Below are 19,970 nucleotides of genomic sequence, written 5' to 3'. Positions count from 1 at the left end.
CGGCCTGGCTGAACGGGACACTTGACGTGAGACTAATGGACACCAGGCATCAGACGCAGCGCAAACGTGTAACTTCAGGTGTAGAAAATTTCTCGCAACTTTCTCCGAGTCAAATACCAACCGAACGGCACCTTCCCACTTGGCGGGTGGTGGGTGGCCTCTGGGGAGGAGTGTGCAGATGCTCACGGGGAGCGAGGTGCCGTTTTACGTTACAATGTGCTCCTCCGCGGAGCATAGTGTGGGCTGTGTCCACATCACGGACATGCTCTGGAGACGGGAAACCACCACAGATAACTGGATGGCAGGGAGGAGAAACCTGAAGGTGAGTCCATGCAGCTGAAGCCGGGCCCTGGCTGAGGGTGCAGCTGGGCCCAGGCCGGGGGCAGGTCGGCAGAGGGAAGACATGGAGCTTGGGCTCCCTCCCCTGCAGCCCGCACTGGCAAAAGCCACGTGGAGCCACAGGAGAGCAGCCAATAACCAGGGACGTCTACATCCTGCTCCCCAGTGTGTCCTCTCCTGAGGACGTCCTGCAAGCTGCCAGTAGCTATCAGGGTCACATATGTGACATTCTAGTCATCACAAGAGCCCCTGTCAGCCATGGTTCCCCCTAAAGGTGAGCAGCACCATCAGAGCCAATGAGGCTGTGCAGGGGCCTCAGCCGAGTCCACAGTGCTGGTCATTTGGACAGATGTCACCTTGTTTATTACCATGAGCTGCATTCTGCCCCAGAGGAAACGCAGCCTCCTCCGCCTCCTCCGAGGCTAACTTCTGTCCGAGGCCCACAGGCCAGTAAAAATACAAACAAACAGAAGCAGCTTCAAGCACAGTTTCGTCAACTCCTGCCTGGGGGCCACCCTGCACCACATGGCCAGAGCCAATCACGTGGGTGTGACTGAGAACTTAGACATGGGGCTGGGACCCTCAAAGCCTCGGGATTCTGAAAAGCTAAGGAGGACCTAAGGAGAACAGCTGTTTAGCTAAATCCTTGCCATCTCAGCCTTAGCGGTGAGGAGGGAACAGCCACAGGGCGTTTGGCGGAACACCTCTGATCTCTGCCGGTTTCTCTCCCTGTCTCCCTCAATGCCGACAGAGCGTGCCCCCAAACAGAAGACAATTTTCTCAGAAACACTCACCCGCTGGTTACACCACGAAAGCCTGTACTTAAGGAGTCAAGATTTTCCCTCACAGTTCAGCGAACCGCCCACTAACTGGGCCCCTCTCAGAACCTGGTCAAGACCCTTGCATCCCACGGGTCCACCCAGCGTGCAGCAGCTGGCGACCTGCGTCTGAGCGTGTGGCCCAGGAGGTCTGTTGTCACTCTGCTGGCGCCACTCCTAGGGAGTGACTGCGTCTGTGGAAGGGCAGCGGCAGCCATCACCAGAGCGTGAGCCCACACCGTCACTCCTGCTACCTTTCTACAGGCTTCTATTCCAAACTCACCTGCATGCACAGCTCCAGGCTTCTCCAGATAGAACACCCAACTCAGAGCTCAGCCAACCTTCACTGGTGGGCGTGGGACTGTCCCTAACGCCGAGTGCTGTGTACATCTCATGACACAGAAACATTAAGGGAGAACCCGCTGGTGAGAGCAAATGCATGGGCTCAGAGGAGCAGATGAAAAAGCAGAATTAAAAATCAGTCTGGGTCACTTTACAAGCTTCCTGTCTGTTTTACTTTGGGAGTCAACATGAAATAATGGCCTGATTTTAAAACTAAGGGACTGTATTTGTTCAAGCGAGAAAATACTTCCTCAATTATTTTTCCATCCCCTTAACGTGTGTGGTGCACAGAGTAGCTACCAGTTCAGTGGGCTCATCTCCCCGTCTCCCTCTTACACTTACACGCACGCACACACACACACACCTGACAGTCTCCGACGCTACACCTGCTCTCCTACTCAAACCCGGCGGCGTGTCACCCTGTTTCACTCTGAACTATGTACAAGTCCGCAGAGGAAGGCAAGACAGAAGGTGGTGCATTCACCACGCATTTCCAGGTGTCCCCATCACCTGTGTGAGAGGGACCCAGGAACCCTTCTGGCTGCTCAGAACAAGGTAGAAACCACCTTGATTTTGTGATGTGTTACTGGGTCAGAAATTGACCTCTCCTCTTGAACTGTGTAAAGTGGAATGAAGCTTCCTATACATGCAGACATGGCTTGCGCGGTCCTGTCTGCCCAGCCCCTCCGTCAGCGGGACAACAGCACATCACAGACTCCTGAGGAAGGAGAAAAGGGCCCGCATTCAAACTGTCCCTCAGGTCCCCAAGATGCGCAAGTGAGTTAAACAGTGTAGGATTCTGTTAAGTCATTCAACTCCCTGGTAAAGCAGCAGCTTTTTAATGTGTTAACCAGGCACCCTGGTCAGAATGGATCCAGGATTTCTAGATCAAAGATTCCTCATGAACACAAAATGGATTTAATACTCAGCGATTCACTTTCAAAGTGGGTTTTTAAAAAAAAGTGTGACTTTCGACTGTGCTTGAAAACTTTCTCTTCTGTAGTAACTTTGTCATGTGATGGTTCAAGGGCTCAGGGTGACGTCAGTTGGGCTCCTAACTCTTATCCATCAAGACTCAGCTCATGGCGTGCCTCTCACTGCCACAATGGCCAGCGGCGGGTCCTCAATGGTCCTGCTTCCTCCCGGCTCAGCGTCCCATGGGATGACCACATGCTCCCGAGGTCTCCAGACCCCGAAGACCAACAGCACCCCGACGGAAGCCCTCCCGGCCCGACTTCCCTGGCACGTTCTCCACTCACTAAGCTCTCGCCTTCCACAGGGCGGGTGGGGGCACGGGCTTGGGTTTCATGCAAGAGGGCCAGTCAGAGCACCTAAGTTTGCATGAGGCAAGTGCCAGGTTTGATCAAGAGAGGAATGAAATGTCCTAATGGGTGTCCCTTTCATTCCCAACCTCTTTGACGAGGAAGAAGGGAAATTTCTGTCCAATGACAGGGGTATCAATGGCCATCCTACCTTCAGTCTCACCTTCCACCCACCTCATTCTACTAACAGAAATTCAGAAATTCCATTCCTGGGGCTGCGGTGGTGACTTGGCTTCCTCTCGGCAGATGTCACCTACTGGGACGGCTCCTGGAATAGGATTCTCGGGCCTAAAGAACCCTTTACATGCTCCCTAGCTGCTCTGCGCCATTAGCCCAACAGCCAGGTTCACCGGCCATGGACCCCAGCTGCCCACCCAGTCACATGGACATGCCCAACCACGACACAGCAGGCTCACTAGCGAGAAACAGACACATTAAAAAGATCATTGACATTAAGCCCAAAGAAATGACCACATCTCCCTTATGCACAAAAATTTCCACAAGGTGGATCCCACCAATGAGAATTTTACAATTAATCAGAAGTCACAACTTTTCAGCTTACTGAGCTGTAAGTTTTAAATAAGTAAACTTCTACACATTTCCAGGCTATTACTCATGATTAAAATGATCAGTGAATACATGTTCCATTTCTAGATAGCTTAAAAACGTTTGGGAATGTCTTCCATTTGTGCATCTTACAGTTAGCTAAAAGGTAATCTGCAATAATTATTACTGAATTCATTCATCAATAAGTAATCATTAAGAACAGATAACGGGGGGGGCGCCTGGGTGGCTCAGTCAGTTAAGCATCTGACTTCAGCTCAGGTCGTGATCTCACGGTTCGTGGGTTCAAGCCCCCCATCGGGCTCTGTGCTGACGGCTAGCTCAGAGCCTGGATCCTGTTTCGGATTCTGTGTCTCCCTCTCTCTCTAACCCTCCCCTGTTCATGCTGTCTCTCTCTCTCTCTCTCTCTCTCTCAGAAATAAATTTTAAAAAATTAAAAAAAAAAAAAAAGAACAGATAACAGGGGTGTCTGGGGGGCTCAGTCGGTAAAATATCCGACTTCAGCTCAGGTCATGATCTCACGGCTTGTGAGCCCCGCGTTGGGCTCTGTGCTGACAGCTCAGAGTCTGGAGCTGCTTCAGATTCTGTATCTCCCTCTCTCTCTGCCCCACCCCTGCTCACGTTGTCTCTCTCTAAGAAATAAACATTAAAAAAAATTTTTTTTTAAAAACAGAAGACGTGATACTGTACTAAAAGCTATAAACAATAGAAATGAAAAAAAAAATTTGTCGATCTAATGGTATTAAAACTATTTGATTCGGGGCGCCTGGGTGGCTTAGTCGGTTAAGCGTCCGACTTTCGCTTAGGTCATGATCTCGCGGTTCGTGGGTTCGAGCCCCGCATCGGGCTCTGTGCTGACTGCCAGCTCGGAGCCTGGAGCCTGTTTCAGTCTGTGAGTCCCCCTCTCTCTGACCCTCCCCTGCTCATGCTGTCTCTCTCTCTCTCCTGAAATAAATAAAACGTTAAAAAAAAAAAAAAACTATTTGATTCAATCTTTTAAACATATCTGAAACTGATTTTAAGGTCTGCCCTTGATCTGAAGACCCCTCCCTTGACTGGTCACAAAACTCTGATGTGAGATCCAACCGGAGGGGCTCAGGGAGGACCGGGAGGTCTCCGCCTGCACACAGTGTGCCCACACAATTGGAAGTGCCTTTGCGTGTTATCAAGCTCCTTCGGCCTCAACTCCTCTGAGCCCCTCAAAGACAACAACACTTTAGCTTCATAAAATATTATAAAGTCACATTTAAATAATCACCTCATCCAACCTCTTGGGAAACAGGATAATACTTTCCCACCCACACCACTGCCTGGCAGGAGACCGCTCTGTCTGTGACAGTCACAGGACATACGACAGACCTAAGCAGGAGCCCGCACCACCGACGCATCGTCACCAAGTCTGAAAATGACTGTCCGTGCTGCTCACAAGAGACCAACACCCTCTCGGGCGGGTTCTTGGGTGTTCTAGCCCACCTGTAGCCAGTCCATTTTGCTTCATATGACAAGCCTATGCTGGGGACCAAAAGGCCTCCTGCAGACCAGGTGAAGCCAGCAGTGGGGAACGCCGTGGCCCCAGCCCGCTGCCCCGCCCAGGCCAGCAGCCTCACAAACGGTGACGGACCCACAGCCTCGGTGTGTAGCTGGGGCTGGCCAGCCGGCCGGGCTTCCTCAACCAGGCAACAGGAGAGGCACACTTGTTTCTGTGACTTTTCTAGGATGTTTTTGGAACTAATCAACACCAAACTCTTCGCTTCTGGCCTTTATGGCTTAAATCACATTTTCCACCATTTCTAGTTAGGGAAGGCTTTCCATAAGGGATTGATTCCCTGAGCTACCTACGTTCTCCAAGATTTCTGTTTGTGTTTGGCCTGCAACGCAGGAACATATTTTCTTGAACGGAACGTTTTTATTAGAAGTGAAATGACACAGTGTGCACTGTATGTGAGGTGGGGACTGCTCTCCCTGGTGCGGCAAGCCATCCGAAGTGGACTGCAGCCTCCCAGAAACACAACATTCTGTTACTGCTACAGAGGAAAGCATCCCACGCACACCTACTGAGCGCACCCCTTCTGCACACACACGCCTACTGTGCACCTATCTTCTGCATGCGCACGCGCACACACCTGAGCGCACACCTTCTGCACACACCCATCTACTGCACACCCGCCTCCTGCAAATACACACACCTACTATGCACCTACCTTCTGTGTGCACACACATCTACTGTGCGCCCACCTGCACACATACCTGCACACCCACCTTATGCGTGCGCGCACATACCCACACCTACTGCATGCCCACCTGCACAAACACCTGCTTTGTACCCACGTTCTGCACACACACATGCACAAACACAACTACTGCGGCCTTCTGCACACCTGCACACACACACCTGCATGCACAGCTGTGTGTACACTCGCGCCCACACTCGCGCCACACACCATGCACACACCTTCTACATATACCTGCACACATACTAAATACAATCTATACATACACACTTCTTCTCATCCACTCCACAAAAAAAGTCATGCATGTAAAATGTTGAAAACTTTCTGTCTCTTCTCATCTTTTCCCCAGCTGGATTTAGAAGGCCTCATTTCACAGAAGAAATTTTGAAAGCTACGGAAATTTATTCTCCAGCCTAAGGAGGAGTACACACGCCAAAGAAGCCAAGAGAGGTTTATAGTCTGGAGAGCACCCAGCTGCTGCCAGCGGGTCCTGGTGAAGTCGCATCACACGCACAGTGGGGGGCGCCTAGGCTCCTGCTGCGCCGCTTCACTTCAGTGTAAAGGAACCGTGTGCACAGTGCGTTTGTCATTACGGACAACACAGAACTCTCCAGGGGTTCCAGGGAACGAATGACGGTCAGCTTCTACACATCTACCAGCGCTCTCATACGCACCTCACAGCATTAACTCCAACCATTAACAACATAAAACCCGTTACCCAGCACACACCTGGCTGACACAGCGCTAACCCATTCTGCAACACGTGGGCTAAGTAACATGGACAAAGGCCAAGACTTTAAAGCTTCCTCATGTGGCTGAAAATCTCCCCCATGCAGAGAAATAACTGACCCAGATCTGAATGTCTCAACAGACAGGATATTGCCTAGCAACAGATTTTTGGGTCCAAAGGGAGAGGGAGTGTTTGTATCTTCCTGAATCTGAATCTGCTGGATCCAGACCCTAAGCTGTGCGCGGCCTGCATCAGGAAGCAACATGGCGCGTCTTCACAGCTCTGCCCTGCGCCCAAGCGCCCACTCGACGCACACATAACCAGAAAAGGCCCTGCGCATTTGTCCCTTACTTTCCTTCTACGCTTCCACAGCTTAAATCATCGCACCCTCAACAGAAGTTCAGAGAGCAGTCACTTCGGTAGGACTAGAAAGGACAGAGATGGCACAGATGAGAACACAGCTCAAGAAAATCGACAATCACATGTGAACACGTGGAGATGAGGGGACAGGAGTCGCGTTGCCACGGTACTGACAGTGGTGCTCATGGGCTTCTGAGAACTGGGGCCAGGATGGGGCTTCAGGAGTCATGAGGGCCGGCCCCTGGCCCCCCTCCCCGCACAGGTGAGGAGGAGCTGGGGACCCCCTGAGCCCCACGTGTGAGGCAGGTATTAACGCTCACCCAGCTCCCGAGTGCACTCTCGTCTCCTCACCAGGAATGTTGCAAGAGAGCTGCGAATACAGGAGAAAGCACGCGTCCGGCTCCGGAAAGGGAGGCCGGAATCACTGTGGGCAGATGGCGCACTCCTTAACTGCTCCGGATGGCAAGGCATGGCCAGCTCTCTCAAGGCAATCTGTATACGATGGGGACCCTGCTGTGTTATATTCAAGGTCAAAGTGACCACTAACTTCTGGTTCTGGGTCGTGTTTTGGTCTTTAATAACAACTTGGTATTAACTACAAGCAAAAAGGCACCAGTGCCCTCTCAAGAATGGGTGCTGTCCTTGGGTGCGGAACAGCCCAGCAGGCAGAGAGGAGCTGCAGACACGGAGCTCCAAATGGGGTCTGAGGTCAGCCGACGGCGGTGGCCAGCTACCCACACACACATGCTTCTTCTGGGGTATTTCTAGTCCTGTGAATGTATGTTTAGGCCTCTGCTTTGTTTTCTTAAACTCCCCACAAAAATGAGATGATTAGAATTTTTAAAAATCTCAAACTGTATAAATTTTTAGAATCTATATTTTTTAAGGGTGCCTGGGTGGCTTAGTCAGTTAAGCGTCTGACTTCGGCTCAGGTCATGATCTTGCAGCTCGTGGGATCGAGCCCCACCTCGTGGGATCGAGCCCCACATCAGGGTCTGTGCTGACAGCCGAGAGCCTGGAGCTGCATTGGATTCTGTGTCTCCCTCTCTCTCTGCTCCTTCTCTGCTTGCACTCTCTCTCTTTCGCTCTCAAAAACATAAAAAAAATTTTTTAATCTAAATTCTTTTAATGCATAAAAAAACTTAATACTGTTTCAATAGTTCAATAATTATTTTACAATGTATAATTACAAAAATGCACTCAACTTTTATCGTCAGCTGAGCTGCCCCAACAAAGCACACCATTCATAAATCACACAAACTTTCTCAATGTGGATTTACGCCACATGGGTGGGCTTTGTCTGCCTGAGGTCATGACATTGGTGTTGACAGACTAACCCCCAACCCATCAGCCTATACAGGCAGGGTCACTTCTGGGGGCGGCAGGATGTTGAATGAATCACCCGATAAACATCTCCATAGATATACACAGGTGCCCCCGCAGCCCACACTTCCCACAGGCCTCCTGTGCACGTGGGCAGGGCCCCTCCCTGTATACAACATGGGCCCTGCCTTAAAGGGCACAGAGTCAAGCCACACTGGGCAGAGTGGATGCCGAGAGACACCGCGACTCTTTTTGTAGTCAACCTCACAGCTCATCCTTCCCGGCCCACCATCATGGCACAGATACTCCACACCACCCGTCAAGGAAAGCAGGGTCAACGGCCTCAGTTCTCAAACACAAGTTACATCGCCTTTCAGACCCCTGCCAGCATGCCGTGCGGCCCAGGACCATGAGGGGAACCCGCAGAGGAGAGGGCCTCGCTGAGCCTCCAGCCAGGAGCCGGCCCAGCTCCAGCCCTGGGAGCTTGCCCTCAGCAGGGAACCCTCCTCAGACTCCAGATGACCCCAGTGATGCTACCTGGTGCAGAACCACCACTCGCTAACCTCAGTGAAACCAGAGTCATGAAGCTAATGACCAGCTGTGGTCGTTGGCCCCAAGGTTTGAAGCCGTTTGTTGTACAGCAAGAGGTGACTGAAACCAGAGCAACGGTTCAACTCCTCGCACGGGGAAGTCCTCCTGCCTACGCTTCTACTCCCATGTTTTCAGCACCTGCAACTAGGGTCCAGTAATTCAGAATACAGTAGAGACACACACACACACTCACGCACACACACGCACAGTTACCCAGACACATGGATTTCTGCTTATTTGTACTTTCATACTACTGAAATATGACTTACTCCTGACTGGTTCTAATTCTCGCAGATTTAGACCAAGACTCTCCTGTAACTGCCATGCCAATGCCACTTAATGTCTGCGATTCGTAGCACCAATACAAGCACCTTCCTGTCCAACCACCATCCCCACTTCCAAGACCAAGTGAGATGAACCACTTACTCTGTTCCACCGGCAACTTAAAGTGCTCAAGCAATCATCACCAACCACACGTCCCAGAAGTGGTAGGTGTACTAACTGAAAAATACCCTGCCTATATACAACTGCCTTTATCCCAGTTGATCTTGCCTTGAATCCCCGAATAAACCCAAGAGATACGATTTACATCCTTGTTAACGTAACCGAAATGCTTGGCTGGCAAAGGACCCCATTCTCTCCTAATGAATGTTCTCAATTTGTGCAGGATTACATTATGCTCTAATTAAAACAACACATTTCCTATGCCTGATGCAATCTAACTCCCAAGAAAACAATTATCTTCAGAGAAGTAAGAGGAGAAAATAAAGCATTTTTGGTGCAGCAACATAATGAGTCACAGGACACGTCCGGTCTCGGTATGAAGTCATGTGGCGGGCAGCTCAACAACTCGAGCGAGTGAGTGAGCAAGCTACTGACCTCAGAGCGCACTCACCTCTGCTGTGGCACCCAGGCCGGCCCACCTCCTGCACCGACTCCGTACAACACCCGCGGCAGAGCGGGGCCTGCCACGCGGCTTCAAAACCACCATGTACCCTGCTTGTCACGAGCATGCAAACTTTCATACCTGACACTTTCAAACCACAGCTCATTTTGTGGAAACAAATTTGACACTAACAACATTTTCAGAATAAACACCCTCTCTCTTTGGCCACTCATTCCCTGTACTACTCAAACCTCTCTTCAGAGTCCATACTTTCCACGTCTAGTTCTACAGCTGCACTGCAATGTCTTAAACTGAGTACAGTTTTTTAGTTGTTCTTCCCACTGATTAGAAAAAGCTAGAAAATTACTATGAGTTGGCCCAGGCTTCAATCATATAAAATTGATAAGACCAAAGCGTGTACCTCTTGCCACCTAAACCCTGAGTATCCAAACATTCCCTACAAAGACTCGGGCAACATTTTTATCCAATATTCACCACTCAGATTTAAGAGCTGTTGGAACAAATCCACAGCCAACTGTTTGTGTTGCTTGTGACTTCTGAGGTGGGAGTGAGCCATGATTACATCTAGGCCCAGCCACGGTTACCGCCCCTCAGCCTCTCCCCGCATCCTAAGGGTCAGCCCCCCCCAAGTCCCAGGGTTCTCTTCTACCAGCATCTGGGGACACTACTAATTGGGGTCAAAGTTAGACAGTATCTATAACATTATTTAAATACGGCACACAGTCCTAGCCGTGTAAAGAGAAAGCAGAATCCACACTCGACGCTTTAGTGCAATAGTACCATGAAGGGCGCTAAACACCAGCACTGAGTTCACGAAGCACCACGCGGCCAGGACTCTGGCGCCTGAGAGCTCTGAACGGAGCAGAAGTCCTCTGTGGACATAACACAGATCTGTGAGTGTTTTCTCTGGGAAGGTGGGAGTCTGCAATGGGCTGGAATATGCCACCACTGTTCCCACTTGGGATCTCAGACCAGAAAGCCCCATGCACTGGAGTCTTCCATCCAGGACACGCTCAAGAAGAGCTGGGATCTGAACCGTGAGGGTGTCTCGCTGGGGCCAAGCTGACTCACAGCCACGGGGGGCTCATCGCAGGGCTCTAACGAGGGTTCGCAGGACAGAGGGGCGCATCACAGGTTCTTTTACCAGACTCTATGATGCGCAGCCTTCCCTGGCAGAGCCAGGTTTACCTGTCCCACAGGTGAGGTGGCCTGAGTGCAGAACAGGACGGAGCACCCCCAGGCTCTGGGTGTCCTCCCCACCCCTCCTCTAAAAGGAACTTGGCCTATTTTTCCCGTCCTTACTTGAAAAAGCCCTTCCAGCGAACTACAGGTGAATCAAGCACCTTCCTGAGCCCCCCGGTGGAGCTCAGGGTCCCATTCAGGTTGAATGCTGATCTGCTGTACTTGATGGGGACGGTTGACGGCAGCCCCCACATTGGAGGCTCACATTCAAATCTTAAAAGTGTGAAGTCCACAACCACAAAACACGCTGGGACGTCTGCCTCAAAGTCAAGAAGCCAAACAGCACCTCTGGCCCACGCCACAGGCCCCTCTGCTTCCCAGAACGTCTGCTCACGGAAAAGGCAATGCTGTGGAAACTGAACGTTTCTCCTCAAGAACAGCATCCTCCTCCCGAGTCCAGAGCCAGCACGGCCTCACTCTGCCCCGAACAGCAGCCAGCGGCACAAGGAGCACAACCATCCGGCTGACACGGCGCTGGAGATAACGAGGCTCCCGGACGATGACATGCAAATGGCCACGTGGCAGAAGTCTAGGATGTACTGCCCACGCCAGAAGTCACAACGAAAGGACAGACACTGTGTTACAGAAACCAAGGCACAATTTCCTGGAATTTAAGAGCTGCTCCTACAACATCTTCAACCGCACTATTCTTTACTATTGCACAAAACCAGGCCAAATTCTAATCCTGCATGATTCATTTGCAAGTTTTGTTTTTTTTAATGTCTTGCCAAAGTTAAAATGTCTACACAACTTTACAAGCCCTTGCCGTGTATGAAGGGGCAAGGCCGACAAAGTGGGACTTCAGCCACGCTGGACCCCATGCCGTGGCCACTGTGACCGGTGTTCGTGCTCCAGGGCTGTCTCATTAACGCTTGCCGGGTTCAGCTTCCTGGTGCAGGGACAGAAGCGAGACTCACTGACACTCACAAAAAAGCTGCCTTGACCAAGATGTTCATTCCACAAGGGACAGCTGCTAACAGACAGGACTGAGTTTTCTCCGGCTCCAAACCCTCGGTGGCCCTGTGGTCTCCACCTGGGATTTTCAATCACACAAACACAGAGCCTCATGCCACCTCACATTCCGCTTGCTGAGACTTCCCTAAGATGACAAAATGTGTCTGGCATTTCTTAAACAATTTTTATTCATTTTTAAAAACTAAATTTCTAAGTTAAATTACTTTTCACTGATTAGGTTGAGCTGATCTCCTTTCTTTAAAAGGCTCATTCATGGGGCGCCTGGGTGGCTTAGTCGGTTAAGCGTCCGACTTTCACTTAGGTCATGATCTCGCAGTTCGTGGGTTCGAGCCCCGCGTCGGGCTCTGTGCTGACTGCCAGCTCAGAGCCTGGAGCCTGCTTCAGTCTGTGACTCCCTCTCTCTCTGACCCTTCCCTGCTCACGCTGTGTCTCTCTCTCTCTCCTAGAAATAAATAAAACATTTAAAAAAAAAAATTAAAAAAAAAAATAAAAGGCTCATTCATGGCATTAATATTAACAGGAAACGGAGTATTTTCTGATTAATTAATGCTTTAAGTACACAGCTTTCCAAATAAGGTCTCTTGAAATGTCTCTTTCTCTCTCAAGCAGGCACATGATAAAACTTAAAGGCTGTTCTCTCCCCGAACCTACAGGAAGAACAGTCCAGGGACAGCACAAGAGTATGCAGACTTCCTTCTTCAGACCCCAGTTCACCCCTCTGACACCATGCTTGTCTGGCCGGGTTCTGAGGACTCACCTCAGCAGGCCGGGCAAAAGCACCCACTGTCCCAGGGAAGTGGCTGTGGAGAAACCAGAGGCCACGCAGATGCGGACACTGGGTGCTAGGTGTGCCTTCCGCTCCTGGTGAAGGCGCAGCTGTCCAACGGGTGCTGCTGCTGTCCCCATCCTGGCACTGGGGCGGGGGTCCCGGCAACGACCCCCCTGTGCCCCCTGATCTGTCGAGCACTGCCTCTGTGGCCAAGATGAGTATGTTAGGAGACCACGCGCAGCGGTGCAGTGTGCAGGGAAGGCCAGTGGGGTGAGCCCAGGGGGCTGCTGTACCTCCAACTGAGCCTCTCGGCCCATCCGCTCTGCCCTCTTCTCCTAGACAGCATCACAGGGCTGACCCAGGGCAGGGGGGGGGTGCCCCACACCACCAGTTTTCCCTGCAAAGAGCAAGTAGGAGACTCAGGCACATTACATCCACAAGGAGCTGCAGGGCAGAGGCCCCTGGTCACTGGCAGAGGCTGGCCAGGCCCCCACGCCACTCCCAGTAGGGCCTTCCGGCACAGACCAGCTGCACCTGTCCCTCCAGGACCGGGCTGCCCCTCTCCCAGACCCTGCCCCTTGCTTCCTCTGCAGGAGGAGCTCGTCCACCTCACTGCAAACTGCCCTCTCTAAGCCTCGACACACATGTGCACGTGACCTTGGCTGTACGACCCTCCCCACGAGTCCCCCGTCACCGTCAGGACACACCACCTGCATGTGAGCAACAAAAGGCCTAGAGACACCAGAAAAGGGCAGCGAGGTGACCGCAGAGCCCAACTCCCGACTTCTTCGGGAAGACTTTAATACTCAAGTATCAGGAGTATCCTAATTTTCCTCATGTAGATAAAGTGGCTTCAGAAGTATGCTGAAGAAGAATCTTGAATTAAGGTGTTCATAATCGTTTTTCCTAAGCTTGACTGTGACTTTAAAAAAAAGTATGTAAGCTTTCTTTGTACTGCTTTATCTTTCTAATTATCTTTTGATTTATCAAAATATGAAAAAGAAAATGTGTTAATGTTCAGTGTAAATGCCATGTAATTATAAATGTTCTAAAAATTACTTAATTACATCTTAGAACGACAGGCTCTTAAAAAAAGAAAGCATCATCAGTCATCTATTCTGGTCCTTTTCAAACTGTGGTCACAAAAGCAAGTTAACGTGTCACATCACAACCAATATTTAAAAGAGGTTTTTTTTAAATTTTTTAAAAAATGTTTTATTTATTTCTGAGAAAGAGACAGCATGAGCAGGGGAGGGTGAGAGAGAGGGAGACACAGAATCCGAATCAGGCTCCAAGTTCCAAGCTGTCAGCACAGAGCTCAACGCAGGGCTCGAACCCATGAACCGTGAACTCACGACCTGAGCCAAAGTCGGACGCTTAGCCAACTGAGCCACCCAGGCGCCCCTAAGAGAGATTTTTTTTTTTTAAAAAGAGAAAAACAGAACAAAGGACAGAATAAAAAGTATCAGAGCAATTAGCAGACAGTGAGGCTAACATCACTGTGAACCCACTCCAACTGTGTGTGCGCGTGTGCGAGAGGGTGAGAGCCATGGAGCACATTCTCGCTGTGGACACGGACACAGCACAGACGCATCACCCGGCAGACAGGCTGCAATGTGCTCCACCCCATAACCTGACTGTTCTCAGGCCACAGTGAGTGAGGACGAGCCCAAGACGCAAGGAGGACCCGGAGCCAAGGCCCAGCCGGGGGGCACAACCACTGCACCAAGGACACCTCCCTGGAGCGGCCCCGGACCCCCTGCACAAGCACATCTCTCGGAGTAAAAGCTCCCATGACCTGAGAAAGGCCATTATTTCTTTTTTTTTTTTTTTGATGTTTTATTTATTTCTAGGGGAGAGAGAGAGACAGCGTGAGCAGGGGAGGGTCAGAGAGAGAGGGAGTCACAGACTGAAACAGGCTCCAGGCTCTGAGCTGGCAGTCAGCACAGAGCGCGACGCGGGGCCCGAACCCACGAACCGCGCACGTGTCTCACATTTTTTAGACACAGTTCGTCCACACATCCAGCTCGTGTTCTGTGGCTCGCCATGTGCAGGATTGTCTCTGGCCTCCTCCTGAGAATCCCACATTCCTCTGCTCCTGATCTGGTCTGCTACACGAAACCCACCCCCTCAAACAGATCCCACAATTCCTTTAATTACCATGCAGGTGATACCACCCCTTCACCGTTTCGAGTTCACAGCACCCCCTCTGCTCATTTGCTCGCTGTTCCCACAGCAGGAAAGGTCACCCCTGAAGTGCTCACTGAGTAACAAAGACGACAGCCCAGAAGGCAGTGTAAGAAGTCACCTGTGCCCTGCAGGTCCTTGTTCAGACGGGGGCAACAGACATCAGCACAGCAGGGACCGGCCCAACCAAGTGCCGCCCTGAACAACAGGGAGCTTCGGGAACAGGGCCACAGGCCCTGAGGCCCCTGTGTCATACTCCCAGAAGGCGCCCTAGCCCAGAGCCCGTCTAGAATTAATGACTACATTTTAATTTCAACCCTAACAAACCTAACCGTCTAGCTCCCCCAAAACAGAGCAGGAGGGATTAGGAAGTGATCACTGCAAGAAGATGCACACAGCCAGAAACAGCGGGAACAGAACAGGAAATCTGAGTGTGCCACCTGGCCCGCGACCACCTGGAACCTGCTCTTCTCCATGACCGTCCCCCGGAATGCGGCCTCCCAGTAAACCTGCGGGTCTCCACTGGGCTGCAAGTCAGCTGTCCCTCCTGATCCTTCTCTCCCACACTTGGGGAGCAAGGGACACAAATGCCGTAAGGTCGTGTCTCTAAAGCACCCGGCGCACTCTCCTGTGGCCCCACAGCCACTGCCAGGTGCCACGCCCTGTGAGCTGAAGCCCAAGGGGCTCCACACAGAATGGGACTAGGATCTCCCCACATGTAGTCTGAGGCGCACAGACGGGGCAGGGCGGGGGCGGCATTGCAGACCCACAGCACGGGGCCACGCGAACGCAGGGCAGCCAACCCGACAGAGGTGCTGCCCTCGCTCCAGACGTGGCATCTGTAGCCCACCTGTGGCAGCAAACAAGCACAGCACGCGTGTCCCTCCCTCTCCCGTCCACGAAATGACAGAGAAGTGCGTTCACAGAGGCTGTGCCCTGACTCAGGACGTAACGTCCCCAAGCGAGCGAGAGCGGCAGCGCCTGCCTGAAGGGCAGAAGCGAGGAAACCAAGGATGACGCGGCTGGGGCCCCGCAGAAGAGAGAGGGGGAGGGGCTTGGCAGTCCCGGTCAGGAAGTGAGTGAACAAGAGGGTGGGCTCTTGGGGCACCGGCCCCTGCCCGGCTCTCGGCTGGTCTGGAGCGTTGCTGCATAATGAGCCCCAGTGACTGTCGGACCTACCGAGAAAGAGCTGAACGCTAAGCTAATGAAACCAGCGGTGGATCTGTGAACTCCGAAAGAACAAGAACACGTCGCTTCCTTACAGGCTTCTGGAATCTAGGCGGCTATTCTCTTCCCAGAGCTGAGGTGCCCATTCAACACCTCTGCCCCCCAAAACTGGAACCAGCCTAGTGTGGTCAGTCTTCAGTAAACCAAACACCAGCACGCACGCCAGGCCGGGGAGCCTGGGGAGGCCCCGTCTGGAGGGGAAGGAGCCGCCGCACTCTGGCACTGTCCTCCCGTGGGCAGGGGAGGCCCGGTGGGGAGGGAGGCTGGCGCACAGAGATGGAGCCAACAGGCTGCAGAGGCGAGGGCGGGAGAGTGAGCCCCCGGCGCTCCTGCCTCCGGCACGGCCCGCTGCTCGGTCACCCCATCGGTGACGTCGAGATGCGCAGGACATTCTGTGTCTTGCGAAACATCATTCTCTTCTCCAGTTTTTGGCTAAGTTAAAAAACGAAGCTGCCACAAGCAGGGGAAATTAGTACGAACAAGAACCATTCAAATGATAAAATAACAAAAAGGAATTCCCACAAACGGAGAACAAGGAAGGAGTAGCTAAACGGACCTGCCAGGAAAAGGGCAGCCTTACACGAGCGCGCACTGCCAACTCCGACCCCCAGGCGAGCGCGCGCTGCTTCCTTCAGTCTGAAGCCAGAGACCCTAGGCCCCCTCCAGCCGCCACCAGTGGTGGCCCTGCCTGCCGAGGCGTGTCTGCAGCTGGAGGCCCACGGGCACGGCGCACAGTGAGGCTCAGGCCGAGGTGGAAGGGGGCATGAGATTTCGCAGGCAAACAAAATCAGAGGACTCACAGATCATCATCTGTGTGACAGACGGTGGTCGGGACGGCGGCTCTGGGGACTTTCAGGGAGGCGGCAAAGCAGCAAAGAGGGCTCCGGACGGTCGGACGCCTGGGAAGGAAGGGCTGCCAGCGGAGGGCTGGCCCGGGCGTGATGGGGGACTCCAGCGAGGCAGCACTGGGGAATCGCGCACAGGAAAACTCCCCGGTTTGGGGAATTTTCAGAGCGGCTCTTCTGACGGCCACCACAGGAGTCCTTCCTGAGCTGACACCAGCGCTGTCGCCTCATCCACAGAGGCTTGGCTTGGCTCTCGGGGGGTGTGGGGATATGCGGTCTACGATCACACACATCCACTCGGCTCTTGGGGGGTGTGGGGATATGCGGTCTACGATCACACACACCCACTCGGCTCTTGGGGGGTGTGGGGATATGCGGTCTACGATCACACACACCCACTCGGCTCTTGGGGGGTGTGGGGATATGCGGTCTACGATCACACACACCCACTCGGCTCTTGGGGGGTGTGGGGATATGCGGTCTACGATCACACACACCCACTCGGCTCTTGGGGGGTGTGGGGATATGCGGTCTACGATCACACACACCCACACGGTACTCACACAATATAAAAACCCAATTATTTCTCAAAAGCCCCATGTGGAATCCTGCTCAGGAACAGGGGTATAAACGAGAATATCAAATGTAACATACTTTCTTTCCTCACGAATTATAAAGTTCAGCGACATTTCAATTAGGATGAAATTTCACTCCCAGTATAAATACAAGCCACTAAGTTGTCAAAACCAGAGATAAACTACAGATGACGACCGTCCTCTCCCACCAGGCGGGACACCCCGGTGCCTGACCAAGAGAAACACCAGCGCAAACCTGCTGAGAACCAGCTTGCACAGGTTGGGCCAACGACCCCGTCTGCAAGTCAGGGCTCCAGGAATACACGTGGGGAGGCTCGGGATGACACTGCTTGGCTTCCTGCCGCTTCAGGACTCTGATAAAAACCTCATGTGCAGGTTTCGGGGCGTCTGGGTGGCTTAGTCGGTTGAGCGTCCGACTTTCGCTTAGGTCATGATCTCGCGGTTCGTGGGTTCGAGCCCCGCGTTGGGCGCTGTGCTGACTGCCAGCTCAGAGCCTGGAGCCTGTTTCAGTCTGTGACTCCCTCTCTCTCTGACCCTCCCCTGCTCACGCTGTCTCTCTCTCTCTCCTAGAAATAAATAAAACACATTAAAAAAAAAAAACCCACCAAAAACCTCATGTGCAGGTTTCAAGATGAAACTGGAAACCCAGGAACCCAATCTAAACAAGTGATTTAATTTAAGGTCTGCTGCACTTCTCCCAACGTGTTCGGAGGGTTCCAGATGAGACCCAGGAGGTGTCACTGTCCTCCCACTTCTGATCCCAGGGACACACATGCTCGTGCCCCATGCACAGCAGCCACCAGGCCACCGCCACGAACAACAGGAACGCACATAAGTGTTTCACAAAGGGGAGAACGTGGCTGGTTTTGAGAACAGCAAGTACCATCTCGACATTAAATGAGCTCTGTTTGTGGCACATAAGTCACGTTTTAAAGAAAAATTCTTCAGAGTCTCTTCCATACTTATTTGAAGATTATAAACGTCTAATAGAAATTCTTCAGAAGGACATAAAAACATCCATCCTCAAATCCACCAGCAATTTTACTCCATCCAGAAAGCAAATCAAGGCCTGCAACCCTCACAGCTGGGGCAGGCTACTGTGGAGAGACAATTCCTATCAGGTGTTCAAAGGCTGTTCCGTTACTTTTGTCAGAGGTTTTTAAAAAGGTGGTGACTGGGGGCACCTGGGTGGCTCAGTTGGTTGAGCGTCTGCCTTCGGCTCAGGTCATAATCTCACCGTTCGTGGGTTCGAGCCCCACGTCAGGCTCTGTGCTGACAGCTCAGAGCCTGGAGCCTGTTTCAGATTCTGTATCTCCCTCTCTCTCTGACCCTCCACTGCTCATGCTGTCTCTCTCTCTCTCTCAGAAATAAATAAAAATTTAAAAAAAATAAAAAGGTGGCGACTGGCATTTGCCAGTAACATACACGAACAAACCAGCCTCGTTCTAAGAGACAGCTACGGCACCAACCTAGCCAACAACAACGTTCGTGTAAACGAACAGACAGTGACAGAGACGGTAGAGCTCCATCTACAAAGAGCTGCATAAAATCCCACGAAGAAACAAATGTAGCCAGAGCCCCACCGTCCACGTGTCCACATCCTTCAGGGTGTCTGTGGCCAGAGGGGAGTTCATGCCACACCACCCTCCTGCTCCCCGCCTGGCCCCACGGCGGCGCAAGGTCTGGCGATACACACAGCAAGCCGACGGCGGCGAGAACAGGCACACTCACCTGCCCGTCCTGTCCCACGTGGTGTATCTGGAGATTGCCCTGCAGAATGGGTGAGAAAAGGAGAAATCAAGGACGAGAACAAGTTCAAGACGCGATGGGCCGGGGCGGGAGCACCCCGTGCCACGTGTGAATAACCAGCAAAAGCACTAACATCAGTTCTACAAAAGTTCAGCCCCTTGTAGCAATAAAAACTCTACAACAAAATATTTTAAAATTGAATTTACAGATAATCTTTCTTCTTTTCAGAAGAAAAACTTAAAACCATTGTGCTCATTTTCCCCCATCCTGACCCCAAATGAAAATGTCATTTTTTCCCCTAACACTTCATTTTGAAACAACTTTGAACCAGCAGCAGCACGGAGAGGTCCCGCATTCTCCCACAGCCAGCGCCTCTGACGGGGACAGAGGAGGACACGGGACACAACACAACCAATCAGACACGGGCCCACTGGCGTCTCACCAGGTGGAAATGCACGGTCATCTGTTCATGAAAACTGACCGGTTTAGGTCTGGTGGGCTCTGCTGTAACTGCCCTCGCAGATACCTTCACTGTGATAAAACGTTTACTTTTTAAATAAACAAGGTAAGGCTTTAACTGTGGTAAGACTAATCACATACTGTAACTTATTACAAAGTAATCATTAGTGGCATCAGCCATTTCTTCTAATTTCCTGCACTCAATTCTAACAGAAACAAAAAATGCTGGACTGCGTGAACAAGAGGGAAGCACTTACGAAATCTAAAAGAAAGGGCAAAGTTGATCCAAAAAATGAAATTTAAGTAGCCTTATGATTTTTTAGCAAAAATAGTACGAAAGCAAATCTATGTGGAGCTTCCTTCTGGAGGCTACCGGCAAATTAAGCGCGCTGCA

At 51.8% G+C, this 19,970-nt stretch overlaps 1 protein-coding gene across 6 annotated transcripts in view; it reads right to left on the bottom strand.

Annotated features, from left to right (window-relative positions):
- Positions 1–19,970, bottom strand: part of LOC120226268 (BTG3 associated nuclear protein) — an 87,046-nt gene that overhangs the window by 13,891 nt on the left and 53,185 nt on the right. For all 6 annotated transcript variants that reach the window (XM_039224478.1, XM_039224546.1, XM_039224604.1 and 3 more), the window contains one exon: positions 19,100–19,138. In XM_039224478.1, the coding sequence (XP_039080409.1) occupies positions 19,100–19,138 (39 nt within the window). The remainder of the gene's footprint in view (positions 1–19,099; positions 19,139–19,970) is intronic.

This window comes from Hyaena hyaena, unplaced genomic scaffold (assembly GCF_003009895.1).
Source record: "Hyaena hyaena isolate Hyena2069 unplaced genomic scaffold, ASM300989v1 scaffold_1, whole genome shotgun sequence".
Classification (NCBI taxonomy): Eukaryota; Metazoa; Chordata; class Mammalia; order Carnivora; family Hyaenidae; genus Hyaena; species Hyaena hyaena.
Note: the sequence above shows the minus strand (reverse complement) of the source record. Positions and strands in the feature narration are given on the sequence as shown.